This window comes from Coregonus lavaretus, assembly GCF_964263955.1.
Source record: "Coregonus lavaretus genome assembly, chromosome: 27".
NCBI lineage: Eukaryota > Metazoa > Chordata > Actinopteri > Salmoniformes > Salmonidae > Coregonus > Coregonus lavaretus.
The window spans coordinates 19,546,212-19,565,482 of NC_140014.1; the positions used below are offsets into that span (position 1 = coordinate 19,546,212).

Here is a 19,271-nt window from a genome sequence, read left to right on the forward strand (position 1 = left end):
AAGCATTTAAAGTTAATTGGGTTCTCACGCACAAAATGCGTATCATCCAATGAAAAGCGTTGATTTACTTGCATGTGACCGAACGCTAAATTGTAGCTGTTCCCATCAGATAACATGGTACAAGTTAGTCCTATGCTAACTTCAACAGGTTGCACGGATTATATCCTGGCACAAGTTCATCAGCCAATTCAAATCATTGAATTAGTTGGATGTGTTCCAGCACTTTTTCATGGATGTCCAACACCATGTTCTGATTATCAAAGCAACTATCATCAAAGTGTATTTGACTGACTGGTCAAATTGCTCTCTGTGTAAAGTGCCTAGTCGACGTAATTGCCGCAAATGTGGCAAGGGTTTGAATCTCACATTAGTTATTGCCTAATAATCATAACGCATAGGCTATATTACATGGACGTGTACACCTAAATGTAGGGCTACAACAGATTATAGGCTATGCATTATTATAATCATCCACTTCATCAAACACGTTTTGAATCGAGCATCAAGGAACGGCAGTGAAGTTTTTTTTCCTCTACAAAGAAGCTTGCTACGAGGGGTTAAAGTGCACTATCAATTGTGAGTCAACCGCTTTAGCAGTGGTGCCACCAAGAAGTGATGACAATGATCGCCTACATGACTGCTATTTGACAAATCCATAAGGCTATTCTTTATTTTATTTTTTAAAGTATGATAAACTTGCATGTTGTAAGGACCTCATTTATATTTTTACAATAAAAGCACATGGATGTGTGTGAAACTAATAAACAAAAACATGTGATTTTGTCAAATGAGAAAATGTCTAACGTAGTAGTAGCCTTACTTAATTGTAACCCATAAGTATTGATATTGATATAGAAATGGCTGCGTTGGGCCTTTAATGACATCATCAGGTCCTCACAGCCCCGGGAGGTACACATCTGTCATGAGCTGGAGAGAGAGAGAGATTTAGGAGGAGGAGAAAATGAGTGTGAAGTCTCTTTCTCTTGAGAACCCTAATTTCTACCCCACAGTAGGTTAAAGGAATGAATACCCTTAGATGATACTGCTATGTTTTCATATCAGTCCTTCTGTGATCATCTGCCAGATCAGATACCACTTTTCCTTCTCCTTTCTTATCAACAAAAGTGAGAGAACTGTGTAACTCAAGACGCACATAGACACACACACACACACACACACACACACACACACACACACACACACACACATGGAGAGAGACAGGTGGGTCTAATGTAGAGCAGATCCTGTGGTCTGTGGGGGGAACACACTGCCTGGCCACCTGCAGCATGGCCTGCCGCCTCCAGTGGCGCACACTAACTCACCGCCCTGCCTGGCGTATGGTGATGATGTCACAGCTGGCCTGGGGTCAGGTTGTGTGGTGCTGTTGGGAGGCCCGGACCGTGAATGACATCAGCGCTGTAAGTCCGGCCTAAGCAAGCAAGTGAGCGAGGAGCGGAGCAGTGTGTGTGTATTTCCCATCCTGTCTCTGTGCTGGCCATGTCCTCTTCTCCTGGCTTTGTTGTGGGCCCCATTGTTTGGCTTCTGAGGTTTCCCTAGACTCCCTCCGGCCCACACACACACTCGTACACACACACTTGTACACACAAACGCATCTCCCCAAGTGTTTGGTTACAGTGTGATGCACAGGCTAAACATGTACGTTGAGTGTAAGCCCCCAGGCAAGGGAACAGCTCTCAGCTAGAGAATGGCACCATACCACTCATAGGCACCTGTTTGTGTTCCGAGCTCACCTCTACATGGGAAGGGAACCACTAGAATCTCTATTGACCATACATGGGAAATCAATGGAGACCATATCACTCTGTCATATAGGCCTAGTTTTTCATATGAGTGTTTCAGAGAGTGGCCAGTAGAGGTCAGTGTGGAGTAGAGGTGTATGGATGTATGATGGGTGGAAGAGGGGGAACTGCATTTCCTCTGGCCCACAGTTACACCCTTTGTTTTGTTTAATTGAAGATGCAACAGTTAATTGAGCTTGCGTGATATTTCATAGTTACATCATAGACAAGGACTTGATCTCACATTACTGGAATGATAATCACAGCACTCTATCCAACAGCAGGGAGAGGGAGCCTGCCTCCCCACACCATCCCTCTTTCTCTCCTTCGATCTTCCTTCCCCTCTTTCTCTCCCACACACGGGTGGATGCTGGAGTCCCAGTGATCTCTTCCAGATGGTTTACCTCACCGAGCCACTCTGACCCTCCCTCATTCTCTTCCTCTCATTTCACTTTCTGTCTCTCTCCCCTTTTCTCTTCTGTCTCCCACTCTCACTCATCCACACACACTCCCTCTCTTCTCTCCCCTCACTGTCTTAAGGAGATACTTCCTTGGCACAGCAGACTTCCTCGATCTAATCCTTTAAAACAAAGGTTTATTCTGTGGACACTGAGCCTCCTTCCCCCTCCATGTCAGGATTAGAGGCAGTGTGTGTGACTGACTGACTGTGTGTGTGTTTATACAGTTGAAGTCGGAAGTTTACATACACTTAGGTTGGAGTAATTAAAACTTGTTTTTCACCACTCCACAAATGTCTTTTTAAGAAACTATAGATTTGGCAAGTCGGTTAGGACATCTACTTTGTGCATGACACAAGTAATTTTTCCAACAATTGTTTGCAGACAGATTATTTCACTTATAATTCACTGTATCACAATTCCAGTGGGTCAGAAGTTTACATACACTAAGTTGACAGTGTCTTTAAACAGCTTGGAAAATTCCAGAAAATGATGTCATGGTCTTAGAAGCTTCTGATAGGCTAATTGACATTATTTGAGTCAATTGGAGGTGTACCTGGGGATGTATTTCAAGGCCTACCTTCAAACTCAGTGCCTCTTTGCTTGACATCTTGGAAAAATCAAAAGAAATCAGCCAAGACCTCAGAAAAAGAATTGTAGACCTCCACAAGTCTGGTTCATCCTTGGGAGCAATTTCCAAACGCCTGAAGGTACCACGTTAATCTGTACAAACAATAGTACGCAAGTATAAACACCATGGGACCACGCAGCTGTCATACCGCTCAGGAAGGAGACGCGTTCTGTCTCCTAGAGATGAACGTACTTTGGTGCGAAAAGTGCAAATCAATCCCAGAACAACAGCAAAGGACCTTGTGAAGATGCTGGAGGAAACGGGTACAAAAGTATCTATATCCACAGTAAAACGAATCCTATATCGACATAACCTGAAAGGCCGCTCAGCAAGGAAGAAGCCATTGCTCCAAAACGGCCATAAAAAAGCCAGACTACGGTTTGCAACTGCACATGGGGACAAAGATCGTACTTTTTGGAGAAATGTCCTCTGGTCTGATGAAACAAAAATAGAACAGTTTGGCCATAATGACCATCATTATGTTTGGAGGAGAAATGGACAATGACCCCAAGCATACTTCAAAAGTTGTGGCAAAATGGCTTTAGGACAACAAAGTCAAGGTATTGGAGTGCCCATCACAAAGCCCTGACCTCAAGCCTATAGAAGATTTGTGGGCAGAACTGAAAAAGCGTGTGCGAGCAAGGAGGCCTACAAACCTGACTAAGTTACACCAGCTCTGTCAGGAGGAATGGGCCAAAATTCACCCAACTTATTGTGGGAAGCTTGTGGAAGGCTACCCAAAACGTTTGAACCAAGTTAAACAATTTAAAGGCAATGCTACCAAATACTAATTGAGCGTATGTAAACTTCTGACCCACTGGGAATGTGATGAAAGAAGTAAAAGCTGAAATAAGTCATTCTCTCTACTATTATTCTGACATTTCACATTCTTAAAATAAAGTGGTGATCCTAACTGACCTAAACCAGGGAATTTTTACTAGGATTAAATGTCAGGAATTTTGAAAAACTGAGTTTAAATGTATTCGGCTAAGGTGTATGTAAACTTCCGACTTCAACTGTACATGCATAAGTGTGTGTCTTTGCATACTTGCGTGTTTGTGTGTTTTAAAGTGTGTGTCTTCACCTAGTGCTAACTGTGCAGCCTAGGCATCCCTGTGACAGTGTGTGTGTGTGTGTGTGTGTGTGTGTGTCCCAGTGCGTGTCTCTGTGTCAAATCCCAAAATCAAATCAAATACAACAGGTGTAGACTTGACCGTGAAATGCTTACTTATGAGCCCTTTCCCAACAATGCAGAGTTAAAAAGTAAGGAAAACTAGCAACAAAGAAAAGTTTAATAGTAACACAATAAAACAACAACGAGACTATATACAAGGAGTACCGGTACCGAGTGTGTGTGTGTGTGTATGTGTGTGTCTCTCTTTCTCTCTCTGTGTGTGTGACCTCACAGGGCTGGTGTGCAGGCTGAGCTGAGGCTAGCAGGCGTCTTTTCCAGCCCGGCTGATTAGCCATTAGCCGGTGGCTGGCTCACTCTGGCCTCTCTAATTCCCCTCAGTAAGGGAATCCCTGTGCAGCTCTCCCACCCCAGCCCTTCAAAGCAATCACACGGGGGGAAAACCACGACCACACAGGCAGGCACCATCCCAGCCCTCATTTTGGGCTTACTGACCTCAGGCAGCGGAATTATTTTGTCAAACTTCCTCCGGGCTGTCTCATGCTTTCTAACCCGCTGTCATCCTATTTGTAACTGAGACTCGGACGTACACTGAGTGTACAAAACATTACGAACACCTGCTCTTTCCATGACATAGACTGACCAGGTGTAAGCTATGATCCCTTATTGATGTCACTTGTTAAATCCACTTCAATCAGTGTAGATGAAGGGGAGGAGACAGGTTAAAGAAGGATTTTTAAGCCTTGAGACAATTGAGACATGTATTGTGTATGTGTGCCATTCAGAGGGTGAATGGGCAAGACAAAATATTTAAGTGCCTTTGAACGGGGTATGGTAATAGGTGCCAGGCGCACCGGTTTGTGTCAAGAACTGCAACGCTGCTGGGTTTTTCACGCCCTACAGTATCCCATGTGTATCAAGAATAGTCCAGCACCCAAAGGACATCCAGCCAACTTGACACAACTGTGGGAAGCATTGGAGTCAACATGGGCCAGCATCCCTGTGGAACGCTTTCGACACCTTGTAGAGTCCATGCCCTGACAAATTAAGGCTGTTCTGAGGGCAAAAAGGGGGGATGTTAATATTAATATTAGGAAGGTGTTCTTAATGTTTTGTACACTCCGTGTATGTCTGAAGCAGTTCTCTCGTCTCTGGTCCTGTGTGACAACAAACAGATACACAGACAGCAGCAGTGACAGTGTTATCATTTTCTACACTTATGTAACATGTAGAGCTTGTGGTTTTGCATTTGTGGTCTTACCTGTGTTTTCCCATTATTAATGCAATGGCTTAGCAGATGGTTTGCTTCTTCATTTTGAACGTTTTACACTGGTAACTAAAGTAAAGCCTTTTAAATGACCATGGTAAGGATCACAGGTTTCTGGATTACAATCTAATTATGATAAATGTACTATATTACGTATTGGATCACAAAAAAATTAAAATGTTACATTACCATGTAGTTTACCAATACAATGGGTCTGATGGTGATGTGGATATACTCGGAATACATATCCCAAATGAAATAAATGATCTCACTCCAATACATTTTTATAGAAAGTTAGCAAAAATAGATAAAATCTTGCTACCATGGAAAGGTAAATACCTGTCTATTTGTGGAAAAATCACCCTGATTAACTCTTTAGTATTATCCCAGTTTACCTATTTTCTAATGGTCTTGCCTAGCGAACAGTTTTTAAATTATATGAGAAACAAATATTCCATTTTATTTGGAACGGCAAGCCAGACAAAATTAAACGGGCCTATTTATATTGTGACTATGAATTCGGAGGACAGAAATGATTAAATATTAAAGCATTAGACCTATCACTAAAAGCTTCAGTCATACAAAAGTTATACTTAAATCGGAACTGGTTCTCTATCAAATTAGTAAGATTGTCTTACCCCATGTTCAAGAATGGCCTATTTCCCTTTATTCAGATTACAACCTCTCACTTTCAGTTATTTGAAAAGGAAATCATCTCCCACATATCACTATTTATAAAACAAGCCATAGAAAGTTGGTTGCAATTTCAATTTAATCCTCCAGAAACGACAGAACAAATAATGCAACAAATATTGTGGTTAAACTCAAATATACTAATTGATAAAAAACAATAATTCTTTGAAAAAATGTTTTTAAAAGGTATAATCTTCGTAAATGATATCATCGGTAGGACTGGTGGAGTTATGTCACACATGCAGCTAACAAAAACATATGGAAATGTCTGCTCTACCCAAAATTACAACCAAATAATTGCATCATTACCGCAAAAATGGAAGAGGAAAGTGGAAGGGGGAAAAAGTAAGGAACTTGTCTGTCGGCCCTGTATTAAAGAACATAATTGGTTAAAGAAAATTGTGATAAATAAAAAAGTATACCAGTTTCATTTAAGGACCAAAGGATTGACAGCCGTCCCATATTGATTGCAAAATAGTTGGGAAGAGATTTTTTACGTACCGATTCCATGGCATAGTGTTTATGAACTGATACGCAAAACGACGCCGGATTCAAAACTTATAATTTTTCCATTTAAATTATTATACAACATTCTTGCTACCAATAGAATGTTACTTATATGGGGGATACAATCTTCCCAGCTCTGCAGATTTTGCTGCAAGGAGACAGAATCATTAGATCATTTGTTTTGGTACTGTCCATTTGTAGCTTGTTTTTGGACAAAGGTCCAGGAATGGCTGAAGGATTGCAATATTTACCTGGAGCTAACCCTGCAGATAGCACTACTGGGTGATCTGAAAAGTCATAGTCAATCGATCAATAATATAATAATACTTTTAGCAAAAATGTTTATTTTCAATGTACAATCTGTAGAAACAATGAGAATAGAAGGGTTCAGAACTTTTGTGAAACATCACAGTACAGTTGAAAAATATATGGCAAATAGAAATCCAATATGGATGGTGTTAAGAGATAGATGGGAGGTGTTGAATGGAGCTAAAGGAAGGGACTAATAACAACTAACAACAACAAGATAACAAATGTAAAGCATACTGTGTCCATAATAAGTATATAGGTTATAGGTTGAGAGCTTTTGTGAAAGAGTACAGTTAGAAATATATGGCATATAGAAGCAAACCGGATGGGCATCATGAAAATGATCGGAGAGGTTGAGGGTAGAGGAAGTTCAGGAGTAAAAACAAGCAAGGTAGAATTATTGTAAATGTCCATAAGGTGTATATATAGTATGTATAAGTATAGTATGTATAAGCTGGAAGTAGAGGCCTAAGCGTTGTTGTTCACTAGTTTACTCAAATTAGGGAAGGGGTGGTGGGGTTGGAAAGTAATAAAGGGAAATATATATTTAAGAATAATAATAATAATAATAATAATAATAATAATAATAATAATAATAATAATAATAATAATAAACACAAACAAGGATCACAGGTTGAAAATGCTTTGTACCTGTCCTTCGTCTACCTGCCTGTCCCTGTGTTGATCTGACTGTGTCTGTGTGTGTCTCACCCTGCAGGGCGCCCTGAGCAGCGAGCGTGACTACGAGAGCGTGGTGCTGATGAAGATGAGACAGGCAGCAGAGAGACAGAGGCTTATAGAGGAGATGCAGAGAGAGGATGAAGAGGATGCAGCCTAGTACCAGGCCCAGGCCGGGATTCAATCCAAGGTGTGTTGTCTATAAGCCCACAGTGCTTGACATTTAAAGGTAATTTCCATTTGAGTCGACAGCATTGCGAACGTCTGGGGAAATTGCCTTGAAAAGGCGCCTTGTCCGTAGTGCAGTGCACAGCGCTTTAACAAGCCTTTGAATGAATCCTGGCCCCAGTCCAGCTCTGCCCAGCCACAACCCAACTCTACTACACACCTGATGTTTTAGTTTCATAAAGCACATCTCATAGTTTTTAATAAATTATCTGTTGAATAAACATCTCATTTACAGAATTTGTTTTTTCTCGTTGTGTCATTCACTGAATTATTACCAGTATGGCTCTGTTGGTAGAGCATGGTGCTTGCACTGCCAGGATTGTGGGTTCGATTCGCAGGGCCACCCATATGGAAAATGTATGCACGCATGACTGTAAGTCGCTTTGGATAAAAGCGTCTGCTAAATGGCATATATTATATTATATGTTGCCAGCTACTACTGTAATGTAATCTCAACCAGTGTACTTTTTCATCCAAACCACTTCTAAGACGAACAGGGGAACAAGAGAAGTTTATACTATGAAGGGATGTTCTCGTAATGTATTGCAAAAGAACCCAAAGAGATGGGCCATCCAACACTACTAGACCAGATCTAAATGCTGCAATCATGTAATTTTCATCTGTCAGTATCACTCTCTTTTTAACTGTGAAAAGTTTTTTCATTACCATATCTTTGCAGCCAAGAGATTGAGTCATTTCCCTTGAATGCAATTTGAAGTCGTTCATTTTTGTTGTGTCTGTGAAATTAGTTGAGTCTTCCAACAGTCCAAACCACGACAATGTGATCAGAACATGGGAAAGTCATGGCTGTTCCGTGTTTAACCGGCAATTATCCTGGGATTGGAGTGGTAGGACTGTAGGCAGGTTTTATGGGAATTCTTGTGGGCTCACGTGATGAAAAGGGAATATACTCTAGAGGCCCTTTATAGTAGCGGTGGTTATGATGTTTGTTCCTTGGATTTTCTATATCTAAGGCTTTGCACCAATTTACAGAGGCCCCATGTACAGTACTGTTCAACTTCAAGGCTGTAAACTGTACTGTTGTATTTAGTATTCACCCTTATGTTTCCTTTGTCACATCATGTTTAGGGGTTGTGCTATAGTAAATACTATTAAGTGCCTCGAAAGTACCTGAACACTGAAGAGGTCATTGAATGACTGGTTGGCCAACCTAAGGCAGTGAAACCAACTTCAGTCCCTAAAATCAATAACGTGTCATTTCTGTACATCATTGGCATTCATGAACGATATGCTCATACAGTATCATGACCATTGCACTGAGTTGCTCTCTTCCCTGATTGTTGCAGTTCCAATTTCAGATGAGTTTCCCAATAGAGGCTGTTAAATGGAGGAAGAGGTCTCTTGATGTGACAGGCTACTGCTGGGAGCTCTGGTCAGGACATGTCACACTGAGCCAGACTGTAGTCACTCTGATGGGGAAACAGGGTTTTGTAACAGTCTCCTCTCTCTGTCGAACATCCAAAAGCAAAATAGATGTATTTTATTGTCCTTCGGGGGACTATGGTGTAATGGTGTCTCAATTTGTGGGGCTGTGGCGTTTCCTCCTGTCATCGTGTTATTTAGGAGCCGGGCGGTCGGTCCATCCCAGTGATCCATCTTCCCGGCACTCCCGGCCTGCCGCAGCTCTCTTACATAACAACCAGCTGTGGTGTGGCACGGTGTGGTGTGAGCCATCTGGTCCCTACGCTGCTCTGTTCCCCCTCCTCTCCTACTGCAATATACACTCATCAGATGGTTCTGTTTATGCATTTGACGGTCTGCCTTTCATATCCCGCCTTTCATATCCCGGAGAGAAAAAAAGACAAAACATTCAGAGTCCAGAGTCCAAATTACAACAGAGGAAATACAATTACAGTTCCCCTTCCAGAAACACATCCTGACCGTGCCCTGTGCCAGTAGATTGTGCTGCGTGCAAATTAAATGGGAAGACATGGCGTCCCAACAAAGTCCATCCAATCAACAGGAGAAGCCCCCGGCGGCATCTTCACAGCATCCTCTCCTCCTCCTCTTCCTCAGATTCTCTGTCTGTGTGGAAGCTGGCAGCTCCTCAGACGCCAGTGGAACCTGGAACAGCCACAGTCGGGCCCGCATGGAAAAATTAGGCACCCTTTTGATATTTGGGTGTAAATGGTGGCCAAATCACGGCAGAGGCAGCAGGTCTGGTGAAGGCTCAGTGGTCTGGGGTTAGCCTCAGACATGTGCTGGCAGCCCAGGAGCTGCAAATGAGCCTCTAATGAAACCACCCAGCAGCAGCAGAAGGGCTGGCTCACACTGTCTCCACCAGGCCTCGGACAGGCCTCCTGCAGCGCTCGTCACACTCACAGGACCCAACCTGACTCTAACCTCGCCTTGTGTACTGAGCTTTGACTGGCCCACTTTGAGTCTCAGAAACCACCTAAACGCTGCAGACACGCCATATTTCTCCTGGGCCTGAGGCAAGAAGGCACTTTTCTGATGGCTCATTTACAGAGCTTTCTTTTCTTAGGAAAGAGTATCTCATTTATCCAACAAATGTAATGCTAACCATAGTATACTGACAGATGGCAGACAGGGAGATCAGACTTCAAACCTGTCCTTTTAGTATACTGTACCTCCTCGAGAGTTGAGACGTACCTCGGAACAAATCAGATACAAATGACATCAAATAATAGTCACCTTTATTATAATTTCCTCACATGCATCTCATTAATTTATATCACCAATGACAAGAAAACTACATCAATAGCTCTAATCTAATGGAATAGATTGTGTGCCCTGTTGGAGTCAGGATAAATGAATGTTTGTATGCTGGTAAAAGTAAAAGGTAAATATTTGCTTGGCCTAAAGGCAAAGTAAAATAAACTTTGAAACTGATTCATCTCACACTTGACATTCAGATTCAGTTACAGATAGTTACAAGTTGCAATGACATGAACTATACTCTACACTCAGGGAAAATTAATCTTGGACATTTGAGCTGAAATTCTTTCTGGAATGTACTTTTCTTGAGATTGTCCTCTATTTCTCAGAAGTCTGTAAACCCATTGGTATGATAGATTATGAACAAGCCACTACTCACATATCTATTTGGTATCTGCTCCAAAACATTGGAGTGAGTTTGAACGGGAGTACAAATGATTTTTGACAAGTAGCGCCATTATACAAATGCACTAATTTTAAGGTCTTGAGAATAGCTCCTTATCTAAAATTCTGTACTTTGCTCCCCTAGAAGGTAGAAAGGACCATTACATTACTGAGAGAACAGTAGCAGAATTAATGTATAGAATCCTCCGCCTTGATTTGTAATGTAATATGTATAGTATAGGTTTTGTCTCTGTGGCCCCTCATTGGACGGAGGACACTACCATCACTACCTTGTGCCCGTGGCCCAGGAGGGGACACTCTTAGTGTGTTGAACCCCAGTCAGGTAACTCAGTCTGTCTCCTTGTGCATGCACCACACCAGCGTCTGTCCCACGCCCGTCATCGTCACCACACGGAAGCCAATCTTCTCCAGCTTGTCCAACACCAACCGCGGAGAGTCGTCCACATGGTACTCCGAGCTGCAAGAGGCACAAAGCTTTGTTTTTCACAAATGTAAAACTCATTGTTAACTCTGTCTGGAGTGCTAACACGCAGGAGGACTCAGCTCAATGAGCCAGGATTGTGTTTTTGTGATTATTCCCTCAACACCTTGGTTCATTTCCCAAAAGCACTTGTGGCAGATCTGCAACGACAACACTTCCCTGTTCTGTGTTCCATCAGCTCTGCTGGTCTCTTCTCAAACTACAGAACAGCAGTCTCCCTTCTGCTCTGGTACAATTTTACTTTCACACCATTGTTCCATGGCTCTGTGATTGACTCAAATGTTTGTCATGATCTTGGGCTATGAAAGTAAGAGCCATTTCCTGACAGTAAGGATGGAGTCACCAGTGACATACTGAACACTCACAAATTGTTCCCCAGCATGGTGGTTTTCCTGGCGCCCAGGTAGTTCATTATGACTGGGTCAGAGTATTCATCTCCTACCATGGTTGGCCCAGTCTCCTGAAAAAGAACACTACATTATTGCCACTATGTCTCTTTTTTACAGCATTCAGTGTGGCAGACATACTAAAGAGAGATGTCCTTGTTGGCCTGAGGATCACTTTCTATCCTAGCTCACCTGCATCAGCCTCAATACATTTTCATATTTCGTTCATTAATTAGATATTTGTGACCATGGCCGTAACTACATATGAGGACACCGAGGTCCAGACCTCTGTAATTTCCCCCCCCAAAAAATAAGAATACAAAAATATTTTGTAAACGATAAAGAAAATAAATTACGGGTCAACAATTAAATATTGCTCCCAATGTTAATAAAAGCGCAGAATGCTTATATTCATTATCTGACTAAGTTCTAATCGCGCCAGCCTCTGCGAACGAGTGGAATCATGAACAGTGGGTAGTTCGTTATGTTCGCCTGCGTCTTCCGGATTTGCCTTCTGGATTTGCCTTTTTGGGAGCACATTCACCACTCTCAAACGGTTAACTCCGCCCTCTCGCGGCACAAACTACCCCAGCTCTGAGGCGGCTCAAGTAGGCAACTAGAGACGATGCTGACAGTGTGTTTGCGAGATGCTGGACAAAAGGCCATTTTAAAACCGTCCTGCCGACTGCGGTGCCTACAGACATCCCAGCAAACAAAACAAAAAACGACTCTCGGAGAATGAGTGCACAACTGTCAGTCAGGTGGCTATCTGCCGGCAGAGACTTCTGTTGCCGTAACGTTGAAAGACTCCGGCCAGCTAGAAGGATGAAGTAAGAAGCTAACGTTAAACGGAGTCTACCTCAGCAGGAGCAAAAAATACGCTACTATGTTCTCATAATAACTTTGCTTTACAGAGAGTAGGCTATGGAGACTGTAAGTCGCTTTGGATAAACGTCTGCTAAATGGCATATATTATGCTATTATATTATTACAGTGATGTGGCGCTCAGTGGTGAGGCTGAGGCAGGCTGCAATGCATGCAGGAGAAGGCAGAGGAGACAGAGAGAGATGTTAGTATGTGGCTCCCCATGTGGGGTCCCCTGAGAAAATCTGTAAAAAAAAAGATGTTTGAACATCTCCATGGCCTATCTTCCCTATAGGCCTACATTAAAATGCAAACAATACAATTCTAAAAATGTCATACGTTTTTGGTGTGAATAATGTATCATATTTCCCCCCTTTCAGAGGTATAACATTATAATTGTATAGCTAAAATCGATTGAGGTGAATTAACTTAAGGCAGCCAAGGTGATAATGGCTGGGGTAATTTTTGCTTGCTTTTGCTGTTCTCCAAATAGCATTTTTAACAGTTTTTTTTCCAACTCAAACCCTGTTAAGGCCCTGTCTGCGACAGCCGAAAGTCTGACACTATAGTGGTTTTCTAACAGCAAGGTTCATACTTGGCAGTGTCAACATAGCTGCTATTGTTTATACAAGTTTTTCATCATAAATGTAGAAATAAACTTTTCTATACCCCCATACCACACACTCACAAACTGAAAACAATGAATTGGTTATAGAGAGGTCTTAAATATCACTTTCCTTTGTATCCCCCTGTAGCTTTAGAATTGTGCAAAGAGTGTTGACAAATAGTGCCTCCCACAATGCAGGTGATGGCTGCAAGGTGCAGTTGGTGAGAAGCAGTCCCGTGTAGCTCAGTTGGTAGAGCATGGCGCTTGCAACGCCAGGGTTGTGGGTCACCAACATTTCTGTTCCCGCTATACACGTCTGGCTCCCAAGGGGGACCAGAATGAAAGAAAAAAAATGAAAATGTATGCACTCACTACTGTAAGTCGCTCTGGATAAGAGCGTCTGCTAAATTACGTAAAATTTCAAATGTAAAGCAAGTGCAGCGACTTTATCAAAAACGAAATGACCTTTGATCAAATTATTTTTATAAAGTTCATGCTGTCGACGACGTGTAGTCGCTAGTAGGACAATTTTGAAAACCTGCAATACACTTTGAAAGGCGTGACTTAACAAGAGTGATCCACTCCAACTACTTGACGAGTGATCCACTCGAAAGGGCCCACAGACACAGGGCATTCTCATGCCGTTGCCTCTTTAAAAACTTGCAAGAAATACAAAACACTGATGCATTCTGTCCATGTCTTTCTTATAATAAACTTGTGCAAATTAATTACATTTCAATACATGTTTGAATATTGTTGAATACAGTTTTAATGTCTGGATTCTCCGCATCGCAGATTTTATAGGGCCCAAATGCATGGCAGGCCATCCACAATCTCAAAAACAATGGACCCAATATGCACATAAATAGGCCTATATATCTGACTGAACAGTGAACATGTGTTTTTCATTTGGGGCACAGTATTTAAAAAAACACCATAAACCAGAAGCGACCTGCTATGCCCTGTAGTTTGTAGGCTATTTGTTTTGCTTCCACGTTTGTAAATGTTACAATGTTGCATAACAGGACATAGGTTGACATGTGATAAGCGACAAATGTCCAAATCGGCTACATTGTTGCAGAGCCATAGCCTGCCATTACAAAACATTTCGAGTCTAACATTGCGTGCGTCAACTACAAGCATGCATACTGTATGACATGACGAGGAGAGGAATACTAACCAGCCGGATCTGAGTACTAACGAGCACATAGGGCATCGTGGATCTCAACCTTTTAACGGGTAGTCACCCGGGAATGGATGATTAGACGGTTACTTCAGAGACGCGACAGTCCCCTTTCCAAGTTGCGCTCGCACTGACAGCGAATGCGGAAACCCCCATCGCAACGGACCAATCACAGCTCTCACTCGCAGCAGCTGTCAACAAAGCTGGTGTATGCACAGTGTGCGCGCTTGTCCAAAATTGAAGCGAAATAAAGTGTTAAAGCTATTCATTTAGACACGCAATGAAACCTATTTTACATGACAAACTGGATTGAATGTGAACATGCTTTATATTAAAAGCATATCTGATGTCATATTTAAGGCTTTTTGTTAGACCTATTAAATCAGGGGCAATCATAAATGTAGCAGCACTATTTATTTAAAGATATAGGTTTGTTTACATTTCATGGAGATGTTATCAGGGAAGTGAACTCTGGTCATCTTGCAATCAGAATGGCATGTTCATGTTTTTTCTCAGTTCGTTATGTGGCTTTGAAACGGTACATTATGTCCACTGTGGTTTCAGCCAAAACATGGATGTGTAGCAATCTTAGAGGTTTCATATATGAAGAGCTTCTTTAGGCAACAAGTAAGTTGGCTCGCATAACTAAAATAAAAACCTTGTCTGTCAAATTTCTAAGCGGTTGACCGAGTTCTTTTGTTTTTCTGATGTGTCTCCTGATTTTTTTGCTTTGTGATATTGGGAAACATGAACTTTCACCTTTCCATAGTCAAACTCATTACCTTTATCTATAGCCTACTCCAAAGATATATTTAGCTCCTTTCAGTATCCTCACTGTATTGATGAATGATGACAGTATTTACAGGTCCTAAATATTAGTCTATTATATTGTCTTTTTAGTTTTTATACATCAACGTGCTACTATACAATCCTAATCAACATGTTACTACACAGCCTACACTGTGATTTTGTCTGCATGCAGTACTCAACCATATTTTTACTGTCTAGAACTCTAATTTCCTTTTCTGAGATTTATTATTTTTTCTTTCAGAGCAGCAAAATCTCATTTGGATTAGTCTTGTAAGGCTGTGGGGGAAATGAAAGACAACCTATAGCCAAACAACAATGGATTGATAAAATATGCAATATGAATGTAATGTCCTTTTGATGTCAAAGAGGACTTGACAGACAATTGGTTTGGCTTTGCATGTCATGCTCAGTAGGGCTGGTAATTTATAGTGTGGTCACAGCTTGATATTGCTCTGATGGGAAGAGATTAAAGGGTGTGAACCAGATTTAAATGGGGTTTTGGCTGTTGTTATTGTGAAAAACAAATTAGAAAGATGTGACATGTTGTTTTGCGATTTTATACATTTCTTGGAACTCAATTTTAACAGCATGTGTCACGTATGATATATCACTGACAAATTATAACCGTGCTGTTAAATAATATGACTGCCTCAAACTTAATTGATGTCTTTATCAAATAATGTTTTCTACACTGTATTACACAGTGCATACTAACCCTAACCCAAGCTGATAACTACAGGCTACTCATTCCCATTGACACAGGTGGGAGGTTTGGTGAGAAGATTGCCACCTGCTGGCTTTGTAGACCAATGCCACCAGTAAGCTTATTCTTACCCACTCATCTGCGCAAGTGGTAGAGTTGATTTAATCACGCAGCAATGTACACACAACTATTCAGAAATGTATAGAATAGAATAATAGAATGAATGAGTTTGCAATGAAAGAACATTCAAGATGATACATGTTTCTGTGAAAGTTTCAAATTAGTAATAGTGTTAATAAGGAAAGGTGGTTTCCCAGAAAGTTTATTTTTCGTCTTTTTATCGCCCCCTGAAGAGCAGAGGAGACTTGATTCGCGAAGGAAAACAGGAAACCTGTTGGGCTGTCGCTGTTGTAGTCCAAAAACAAATGAAAGACTCATCCTGCCAAAAAAAACACTCTCTTAGAATGTGTTCCTGGGGCCCTCTGAACATCCTGTGGTTCTCTGAGGGACTTCCTGATCTAGCTCTTCTGCTGTGCATTATTAGAGCCCTGGGTCACCTTTACTGTGACCTGGAGGGACAGCAGGGCTCATCCTTAGAGCAGCCTACCCAGCCATAGGAAGCAGTTTACTGCTTTGACTAGGGTCTCTCCTTCACCTTCTCACCACTGAGAAGCAGTGATGAGTGAATATATATGATTTACTGTCTGAAGAGTACTTCCCCACAGACAGCAGTAAGAAGAGAACACATACTGCCACATGATGGGGAAATGTGAGGCTGCCCTTGGCCCCACAGTGCTTCAGCAATAGGGAATTTCATTTATCAAAACAGCAGTAGCTCAGTCCATCTTTATGAATACCATAAACTCACACACACATTCTCACTCACTCACTCACTCACACACACTCAATTATGTTTCTTTGCTGAATGCAGAGGAAACCCATATTTCACAACTTTTTGGCTTGCTACGTCCTGCCACCTACAGTGCCAGTTTCTAAATGTGTGTCTACTCTATGGTTGCAAAAGACACATTTATGTTTCCTGCCACAAAAATCTAAAATACACATGCTTGTCCTTTGCAGAAGTGTGATTTATACATAAGACATTGCAATGACAATCGGTCGATAGTCGGCCGCCTGACGTTTCTAGTGTGCGGTTTTTATTCGTTTTTGGATAATGGCATTGTATTTATCTTTACACTGTTATTGCTATGTAAAACGATTGTAATAAATGCTTATTAGAATGCTCTTTCAAATTCCTGCTTTGCCTTGAACCATATGACACCACCAAATGGAAAGTCACAAGGATTGGATATAGGAAGCACTTTCTATAGTTTCCTAACCTACCCTTAGTATGGACCGAACCCAAATTAATGATTCTACATCTGCATTGCTTGCTGTTTGGGGTTTTAGGCTGGGTTTATGTATAGCACTTTGTGATGTCTGCTCATGTAAAAAGGGCTTTATAAATACATTTTATTTTATTTGTTGTTTCTTTCAGAAGCTATCACTGTTCATTGTTCACCAGTCTATGAGACATGGAGGAATAGTACTATTTTGGATGAGTTTAACAGTTCTCTTTATTTGATTGGCTTCACCCTGACATCTCACAAGATGTACCTTTGGACAGAGGGAGAACTTTTCACATGATACTTATGAGGCCCCAGTATCCCACTGAGCAATGCATGAAGCAAATGGCTGAGGGATTTATTTGCTGTGTGGATCAGTGCGTGGGGACCAGAGATGAAGGTATCATACTAGACCTAGCTGCAAAAGGGATCTGTTTAAATCATGGAAGTATTTTGTGGGCTGGATGAATTATATGAGACAGCTAAGGACATGGAAGATGTACACTAAGTGCTTACAGAAAGAGAAATCAAATAGTCAGCAATAAGCATCCAGCTGCAAGATAAGAGATTCAGTTCTGAGAGAACATAAGCAGGCAAACCTCCAGTTGCATAGGGATAGATCATGGTGTAGCCAAAGCTACAGTCTTTCCTTAAACTCCACATGACATTAGCGTCAGCTCGATTCAGTGTTTGTCATAATTCATAACTAAAAGCAAGTTTATTGTAGCTGGAATAGAAATGAACTGTTACTTGATGGCATGGGAAAATCAATTTATTGAGACATGCATCTGCTTGCTTCGCAAAGCCTCAGAGAGTGAGTGTCCAACAGCTTTAAATCGAACCACACTGAAGTGGAGAGATGAGAAAGAGAAAAGAGTGGTGAACTCTATACTTTACAGTGACAGCATTGCATTGGGTCTTTAATAAAAGCAGACCAATAACCAATGTATGTGTGTATCAGTGTGTGTGCCTGTGTATGTGGTTCCCCTCAGGCCTGCGCCACAATCCCTGTGCTGTCCGGTGGTTCCTCCTACCTGGCATGTGGAGCGGCTCTGAGAGGAGATTCATCCTTGACCTAATTTCTGCTCAGTAATTTTCCTAATTATGCTCAACAGCTTACATAAAGTAGCCCTCTGCCATAAATATTACCCAGCAGCCATAGTAACACCCTTGGGGACCTCATGGGTCTATTCCTGTCTCCTACAGACCACTGTGCTCGCTCTCCTGTGGCTGTACAATGTATCTGACCTGGTTTTGGTGTACTATCCATAGACTGAGATTTGTTTTACACTGGACGACGAAATAATGACATCCTCCTTCATTGCAATACTGTTATGGTATTGGGAATAATGGCTGGCCTATAGCTTTCTGGAAAACGGGCAGTTTATAGTATAATTCTCCTCCTTCAGTATCTGTTTCCTCAGTATTCTGGGCCTGTGTCTGACCTCGGGTCTGGTCTGCATTCAGCAAGATTCATTATCAACAGTCTGCTGGCCCGAGGTGGTTCTGGAAGCTTCTGAGAGCACAGAGCACTGCTCTGATCCTCTTTGTTATTTAAACACAACAGTCCTGGCTGCCACTTCCTACTAATTCATTTTTCTTTTTCATCTCCCCTCAAAAGTACAGAATGAGGGAGTTGTTTCGCAGAAGGCAATCATAAAACAGAAAGAAAACATTTTAAAACAAGACAGATTTTGACATAATAGTTTGAAAGAGGGGGGAAATGAAACAAAAACTAGGTAAAGTAATTATATACAAGTAAACATTTCCTTTTTCTTTATTGCCTTAAAAATGCAGGAAAAATTCAGTTAACCTCTACGGGATCGGTGTCCCGTATACGGGACGGTTAAGCTAATGTGCGCTAACCTGATTAGCATGACTGTTGTAAGTAACAGCAAACTTTCCAGGACATAGACATGTCTTATATGGGCAGAAAGCTTAACTTCTTGTTAATCTAACTGCACTGTCCAATTTACAGTAGCTATTAGAGTGAAAAAATACCATGCTCTTGTTTGAGGATAGTGCACAACAACAAAACACTTATCACGGCAACTGGTTTGATACATTCACCTCTGAAGGTAAAT

At 41.6% G+C, this 19,271-nt stretch overlaps 2 protein-coding genes across 3 annotated transcripts in view; one reads left to right on the forward strand and one right to left on the reverse strand.

The window, feature by feature from the left end:
- Window positions 1-7,939, forward strand: part of LOC311103059 (dnaJ homolog subfamily C member 17-like) — a 49,786-nt gene extending 41,847 nt beyond the window's left edge. The window contains exon 11 of the mRNA XM_084144582.1: window positions 7,515-7,939. Within this exon, the coding sequence (XP_084000708.1) occupies window positions 7,515-7,634 (120 nt within the window). The 3' untranslated portion in view covers window positions 7,635-7,939. The remainder of the gene's footprint in view (window positions 1-7,514) is intronic.
- A 2,424-nt stretch (window positions 7,940-10,363) lies between these two features.
- Window positions 10,364-14,460, reverse strand: LOC311102921 (GTP cyclohydrolase 1 feedback regulatory protein-like). 2 transcript variants are annotated; one of them, XM_084144408.1, is made up of 3 exons: window positions 14,326-14,460; window positions 11,654-11,748; window positions 10,364-11,264 (listed from the first exon to the last, which is right to left on the reverse strand). In XM_084144408.1, exons 1-3 carry the CDS (start codon window positions 14,359-14,361, stop codon window positions 11,135-11,137), a joined length of 261 nt encoding a protein of 86 aa, XP_084000534.1. In that variant the 5' UTR covers window positions 14,362-14,460; the 3' UTR covers window positions 10,364-11,134. The 2 variants fall into 2 exon arrangements, with proteins under 2 accessions (XP_084000534.1, XP_084000535.1); XM_084144409.1 differs by lacking the exon at window positions 14,326-14,460 and adding an exon at window positions 11,867-12,155.
- Window positions 14,461-19,271: the final 4,811 nt, after the last annotated feature.

Bases quoted from the DNA above. Each gene is read 5' to 3' on its own strand.
- LOC311102921 (XM_084144408.1), bottom strand. From the start codon at position 14,361: ATGCCCTATGTGCTCGTTAGTACTCAGATCCGGCTG. The intron at 11,749-14,325 runs GTTAGTATTCCT...GTTCTTTTTCAG, and splicing joins TTAGTACTCAGATCCGGCTG to GAGACTGGGCCAACCATGGT. The intron at 11,265-11,653 runs GTGAGTGTTCAG...TGCCTCTTGCAG, and splicing joins ACCATGCTGGGGAACAATTT to CTCGGAGTACCATGTGGACG.